The 7,376-nt window shown below is 36.1% G+C and overlaps 1 protein-coding gene across 1 annotated transcript; it reads right to left on the minus strand.

Moving 5' to 3' along the window:
• Window positions 1–1,336: 1,336 nt before the first annotated feature.
• On the minus strand, window positions 1,337–2,601 carry LOC109241340. The gene is made up of 2 exons (XM_019408073.1): window positions 2,434–2,601; window positions 1,337–1,707 (listed from the first exon to the last, which is right to left on the minus strand). The coding sequence occupies exons 1-2, from the start codon at window positions 2,521–2,523 to the stop codon at window positions 1,579–1,581; spliced, it is 219 nt and encodes a 72-aa protein (XP_019263618.1). The 5' UTR covers window positions 2,524–2,601; the 3' UTR covers window positions 1,337–1,578.
• Between the last annotated feature and the right edge of the window lie 4,775 nt (window positions 2,602–7,376).

A 7,376-nucleotide genomic window follows, 5' to 3' on the forward strand; every position in this document is an offset into this window, starting at 1 on the left:
TCTAGATCCTCGAATAAGATAATATGAACTTGAAGTTCATAAAGGATAATTCATGTGCAATATATTGCAAAGCATGTCGGACGCATTTGCTGACCCAAAGAAAGTAACTATATTCTCATTGCAAATGCTCATATTAAGTCCTAGAAGGACAAAGTCTATGGTACGCTTAAAGCATATAGACAAATCGGTTTCAAATAAACTTCTTAATATAGAAGATGAGCAAATGATCAAAATGATCATAATAAGGAGGCAAGTGATCTAGAAGATCACATGACATAACACTTCATAAAATCTCAGGAGAGATTCAGGTACCTGAAAATATGAATGAAGAGATCTCTATGTTATGTCTTTATGAAAAATAACGAGGTTGGAACCAATATAAAATGTTTGTCGACGACATTGATAATAGCGCTAAATATATATATGAGGATCTTATGTCTATAGAAACAATTCAAGTAGAATTGGTTTCATATGAAAGACATGTTGTTTTGGACCTGCAGTTCAAACACTTGAAAGTATAAAGTCAATAGTGTGTGCAATCACTTTTATTTATCTTATATGTCTAGCATGACATGAAAAGTTGATATGCATCTAAAGTCTATTTAAATGGCTTATTTGACTATACTTATATGACAATCCCCAAATGATTTAAATTGCTTGAAGCATATACAATTCTTGATCTTGAAGTACTACATCCTTAGTGCAATTTGTGCACATATGTATCTTGCTATAACTATAAGCATGATAATGTGATAGCGAGGATTTTCAAGGTGCAACATATTCATTGGAGTTAATATGACGGATTTATTCACCAAATCTTTGCCAACGTCAACCTTCAAGAAGCTAGTGCACAAGATTGGGATGCGAAGGCTCAAGGATATGAATTGATGTTCTCATCTGGGGGAGTTAATACGCGTTGTACTCTTTTTTCCTTACAAGGTTTTGTCCCACTGGATTTTCCTTGCAAGGTTTTTAACGAGGCAACCAAAAGGCATATTGTTAGATATGTGTACTCTTTTTCCTTCTCTAGAATTTTTTTCCCACTGGGTTTTATTTTAGTTAAGGTTTTAACGAGGCACATTATCTGTTGAATAGACATTCAAGGGGGAGTGTTATAAATACAATTATATTTATGGTGAATGTCTATATTTAGAGAGATTTTAGGGTTCATTACTTGGTGGCTAAGCCACCCTCTCCCTATAAATAGAAGGTTCTATTCTATTGTAATTCATCCCAAATTCAATAAGAATTTCCTCTCTCTTTCTCTGCAATAATATTGTTGTTCTTTTATTGTTTCATAACACCTTCAACCTTTTCTGTTCCTCTACAATTGAAATAGAAAAACAGAGCCCCCAATACAGAGTTATCAATTGGCTAATAATTGAGTTATACAGAAAAATGCATAACAGGAAGCCAGAAATGATAAATCAATTACCCCAAATAAAAAAAAGAAGATAAACTTCCAAAAAAAAAAACGTAATTATCATACAAATTCATTTTTTCCTCTGATATTTCCTATAAATCCGTCAAAAATTTTACTGCCTCTTGTAAATGCTCAAGAATTCGCCGAAATTTGACTTATCTGTGAGCAGTAACCAGCGTCTCAATAAATCTTAATCCATCAAATTTCGGAGCAAATTTATCTGAAGATGCAGGTGCTGACACTGATTTTGAAGAGTTTCCATCCTTCTTCTTCGAACTATCATCCTGAATTATTTATTTTTTTCCAAAAAGAAGAAGAAGAAAAAATAAGCTTTTTCATTCTACAAATAAAAGGGACCAAAATTCAAGGAGGGCGAAAAAAAAGCTTACTTTTCACGCCACAAAGTTTTAGTTAGGAGATGCGAAATTTTCTTTATTAACTAGATAATTAAGAATTGGCCGATTCAAATAGACTAATTACTTTTAACTCTAACCATATCCATTGGTAAATTATACTCATTTTTTTTTTAACTCAATGAATATATATGTTAAATAGTTAAACTTATACTAAAATCTAAATCAATTATCTCAAATAACTAGTTAGCACAATTGTACACCATATCTAGCTGTGGAGCCAAAAATTTATATAAGGACATTCAAAAAATACTAATACGAATTTTTCGCAATATCAATAAAATTCAACCGAGTTTATATGTAACAAATAAAATTAAATTTTCATCCTATTTGCAATTGCAAAGTATAACTTTTTATGAACGGGATCATTAAAACCTCCTCTCCTAATGGCAGAGCTAAAAAAATTGAGAAAGAGGTTCAAAATTTAATATATATTTATAAAAATTAATTTTTAACCTATATACATAGTATAATTTTCTATACACTCCTTTCCTCTTACTAGCTCCATCCCTGTTAATCTACTGATTTAAAATTATAGATCTGTTTCAGAATTTAAGTCAATAGAAACGGGAGAGAACAGAGAACGGAATTTTTTACCTGATGACGAGAAATTCGAACTTTAGAAGAAGAAATAGCAGTTGCAGAAGCTGCAGTTACAGAGGCAATCAAAATTCCTGATTTCTTCATTTGAAAGGAAGGGAAAATTTTGGGGGATTTTCCGGCGAAAATTATAATTATAATTTGTGATGAGAATAAGGAGTGGGGAAAATAATTGGAGGAATTTATAGGAAGGAGAAGGAATTGGACAGGCTATATATGGGACCCACTATACACTGTCAGTATTGAGATTTAAGTACGCGGCAACTATTCTCTTCCCGACATTTTTGGCCTTAAACATATACTCTACTCCTTTGTTTGACTTGCGCATTTTCTATTTTGATAGCTGAATAAAAACGCCATTCACAACTTTCTTACTTTTTTGTCCTTTAAGCGTTTTAAGTTTTCCTCTACCAAACAAGGTTTACTTTGATAAATCCGTGATAATTTCTTCTAGAATGGTGAATATATTAACAAGGATTTCATTTAACCAGAAACGGATCCAGAATTTTAAGTTTATAGGGTCCTATAACGATTTCAAGGTAATATATAATGACAATCGGACTAATGAACTGGGTTCTAAGCTAAATATTCTTATGTATTTAATGAACATTTAGTATGAATAGAGAGTCTAGGCAAAAGTTAGTGGGTTCACATTGTGAGCTTGATGAATCTGGGCACAATATCTAGATTCATCAAGCAATTGAGATTGGGTCTGAAATGGGGAATAAACTCGAGAGAGAGAGAGAGATAAAGGCAGTTGAGAGAAAATGATTTTCTGTGTATTGAAAATGAATAAGGAGACATACTATATACATGTGTTAACTTAGCTACTGGGCCCCACATATAACTAACTAACTAATCTGCTGACTAGCTAAGCTAACATACGAACTAACTACAATTAACACTAATTACAACCAACTCTAACTGTACAATAGTTCACACTCCCCCTCAAGCTGGAGGGTGCAAAATGTTAAGCACTCCAAGCTTGCCTAGTAAAAATGTATGTTGTGACTGCCCATGCCCTTTGGTTAGAAGATCAGCTGGCTGATCTTTAGTCCCCACAAACTGCGTGCAAAGCACTCCTTGTTTAATCTTGTCACGTACAAAATGACAGTCGATTTCAATATGTTTGGTGCGTTCATGGAAGATAGGATTGGCTGCAATTTGAAGAGCAGCTTTGCTATCACAATAGACTTCTACAGGCTGCTTGGTGGGCACTCCAAGCTCAGCAAACAGTCCTAATAACCAAACTACTTTTGCTGTCACAGCTGCCAGGCTTCTATATTCCGCTTCTGCCGAGCTTCTTGACACTGTATGCTGCTTCTTGGATTTCCATGAGGTAAGTGAATTGCCAAATTTGACTAAGTATCCAGTTACAGACCTCCTTGTATTTGGACAACTCGCCCAATCTGCATCACAAAAACATGTTAAACAGTTTGCTTCAGTACTGCTTAGGAGCACTCCCATGCCTGGTTCATGCTTCAAATATTTGACTATTCTCATAGAAGCATCCCAATGAGTTCTTTTTGGCTCTTGCATGAATTGACTGAGTGTTTGTACTGCAAATACAATATCTGATCGTGTGATAGTCAAATAGATCAATCGACCAATCAATCTTTGATATTCATTTGCATCTGATAGGACTTCATCTCCTGCAATCCCAGTGTGTCTGTCAAATTCAGCAGAGGTGAACTTTTGGTTAAGATCTATTGGAGTTAAAACTGGCTTAGCACCACTCAGCCCCAAATCAGAAATGAGTTGAAGGCAGTACTTTCTTTGATTCAACAATATCCCTTCTTTGGACCTCATGACTTCAATTCCCAAAAAAATATTTGAGCTCACCAAGATCCTTCACCTTGAACTTCTGGTGAAGAACAGCTTTTGTCTCATTAATGAACTCCTCACAGCTACCCGTAATCAATAGGTCATCCACATATATCAACACTGCTACAAAGTCATCTCCTTTTCTTTTAGTAAATAGTGAATAGTCATATAAACTTTGAACATATCCTGCAGCTGTTAGTGCTTCACTAAGCTTAATATTCCATTGGCGGGAGGCCTGTTTAAGCCCATACAATGACTTCAACAGCTTGCAGACTTTTGTCTCCCCCTGTCTCCTAAAACCTTGAGGAAGTTCCATATATACTTCTTCATAAAGATCCCCTTGTAAGAATGCATTGTACACATCCATTTGTGATATATTCCAGCCATTAGAAGCAGCCAAAGCAATAACTGGTCTCACAGTTACCATCTTGGCAACTGGTGAGAATGTTTCATTATAGTTTAGCCCTTCTCTTTGGCTATAACCCTTGGATACTAATCTGGCCTTGAACCTTTCTGCCTCACCATTTGCTTTATACTTAATCTTATATACCCATTTTGAGCCAATGGCCTTCATGCCTGTTGGAAGATCAACAACATCCCAGGTTTGATTGCCGTCCAAGGCTTTAATTTCAGCTTTCATAGCTTCAACCCACCTCTTGTCCTTGCATGCTTCACTGAAGGTCTTTGGTTCTGTCAGCTCTGAGATTCCTGCCAAGAAACTCCTGCACTTATCAGTTAACTTGCTATAGGACAAGTAGTTAGATAGAGGATATGAGGAATTTCCTCTTGTTGTGGTCACATAATCCTGTAACCATCTTTGTGGTTCTTTTGGATTTTCTTATCTCAGTAGTCTCTTGCTCAATGACAGTTGGAGAAACTTCAACTTCCTCTACTGCCAAATGTTATTCTGGTGTTGCACTACTACTTGTTGCCTCTTTATCTGCACCTGCACCACTTGTTTCATCTCCTTGTAGTGAATGCTCATTTCCTCCATGTTGCATGTATGTATGTATTTCTGATAAGGTAGGGCTATCATCATTAGCTTCATGTCCAGCAATGTAGATCCCTGTGGTGTCATCAATACCACCTTCTTCAATAAATTCCTCCAAATTAATCTCTGCAGTTACTTCTGGATGCTTAAGTGCATTCCCACAGGAATCTTGCAAAGGCTCTAACTAATCTAGAGCATCTTCAGTTGTTGGCTGTCCCTTTGCATTGTGGAAAGGAAACATGTTTTTTTTGAATATAACATCTCTGCAAACAAAGAACTTGTTAGTATTTAAATCCATTAGTTTGTAGCCCTTTTTTGTCTCTGCATAACCAAGAAATACAGCTGCTCTTGCCCTTGGTGAAAACTTGTCTTCCTTGACCAAGTTAGTTGCATAGCAGAGACATCCAAACACTCTAAGGTGAGTTAGTGAAGGTGTTTTGTTGTGAAGAAGTTCATATGGAGCCTTTCCATTCAGCAGCTCAGTAGGCAGTCTGTTTATCACATACACTGCTGTTTTAATGCATTCACCCCAGAATCTTGAAGGGATATTTGCTTGAAACTTCAATGCCCTAGCTGTATCTAAAATGTGTCTGTGTTTCCTCTCCACTATTCCATTTTGCTGTGGAGAGTAAACACAACTACTTTGATGTACTATACCATATGCATCAAACAGTTCATTCATGTGCTTGTTAAAGAATTCTGTGCCATTATCTGTTCTAACAACTTTCACCTTAGACTGAAATTGAGTGTGTAACATGGCAAGAAATTTCTTTAATACCACAACAACATCACTTTTCAAGTGAAACAAATGTACCCAGGTGTACCTTGTATTATCATCCACTACTGTCAGGAAAAAATATTTTCTATCATATGAGGGAAATTTATATGGTCCCCAGACATCCATATGCAAAAGAGATAAAGGATTTTCACTTCTACTCATACTTCTGGGGAACACCAGTCTAGTTTGTTTTGCTAATGGGCACACAGGGCAATCATTATTCACTACTATTTCTACAGAACTATTATGAAACAAATCTAACTTCTTCATAGTACTAACTGAAGCATGGCCTAGCCTTTTGTGCCACAAAACTCCATCTCCTTTATTGTTTTGTGTAGTTGCAGCTGATGTAAACTTCTTTATTTCTTTGACAAACTTTTCCAAATCTCCTTTGTAATTCTTCTTCAAAATGTATAAACCACCTCTCTCTCTACCAATCCCCCTCACCTTGCCATTGTAGAGATCCTGAAACAAGCATAAATCAGGAAAGAAATTCACTGAACAACATAGTTGCCTAGTTAGTTTGGACACTGAGATTAGATTGAACTTAAACTCAGGCACAAATAGGACATCTTTCAGTTTCAATTCATCACTTATGATAGCATCTCCAATATGTGTTATACTAGACTTTTCTCCTGTGGGTAGATGTACTTGATCACTATTACATCTGTTTACTTTGTTTTTGGTGTTTAATATGTCTAGTTCACCAGCTATGTGATGTGTAGCTCCAGAATCAATTACCCATTCTTTACAAGCAAAGCTTGTCATTAAGGAGGTTGCAATACCTGCCATGTTAGCTTGATGCTCTGAAGTTTCCATGTTCAACATGCTTAAAATCTGTCTGTATTGGTCTTCAGTGAAGTATGATCCTACTTTCAATCCATCACAGCTATTCCCCTCTTCATCCTGACATCCCTGCTTTCCATTCTCTTGACCACCAGTTGTCATATTGGCTGCATATGGTCGCTTAGCTTTGAAATCAGTTGGATAGCCAACTAACTTGTAGCAGTTTTCTTTGGAATGTCCAGGTTTGTTGCAGTAATCACATTTCACAAATGGCTTCATTCCCTTGTACTGTCCTCTGATTTCTGCATAGGTACATTTCTTTGGAATGTACCTGTTTGCATAGCAACTGGATCTCCTCTATTTGGCAGGATTGGATGAGTGCTAGAACTTTGACTCTCATCTTTTATAATCAGTGCATAGGCTTGATTTAGTGTTGGCTCCACAGTCTTCAATAAGATCTGACGCCTTGCTTGTTCATATGTCTCATTAAGTCCACTCAGAAACTGCATCAACCTCTGTTGCTGTAGGTGTTCAATATACTCTTTCGAATTAGGTATGGGC

This window comes from Nicotiana attenuata, unplaced genomic scaffold, assembly GCF_001879085.1.
Source record: "Nicotiana attenuata strain UT unplaced genomic scaffold, NIATTr2, whole genome shotgun sequence".
NCBI lineage: Eukaryota > Viridiplantae > Streptophyta > Magnoliopsida > Solanales > Solanaceae > Nicotiana > Nicotiana attenuata.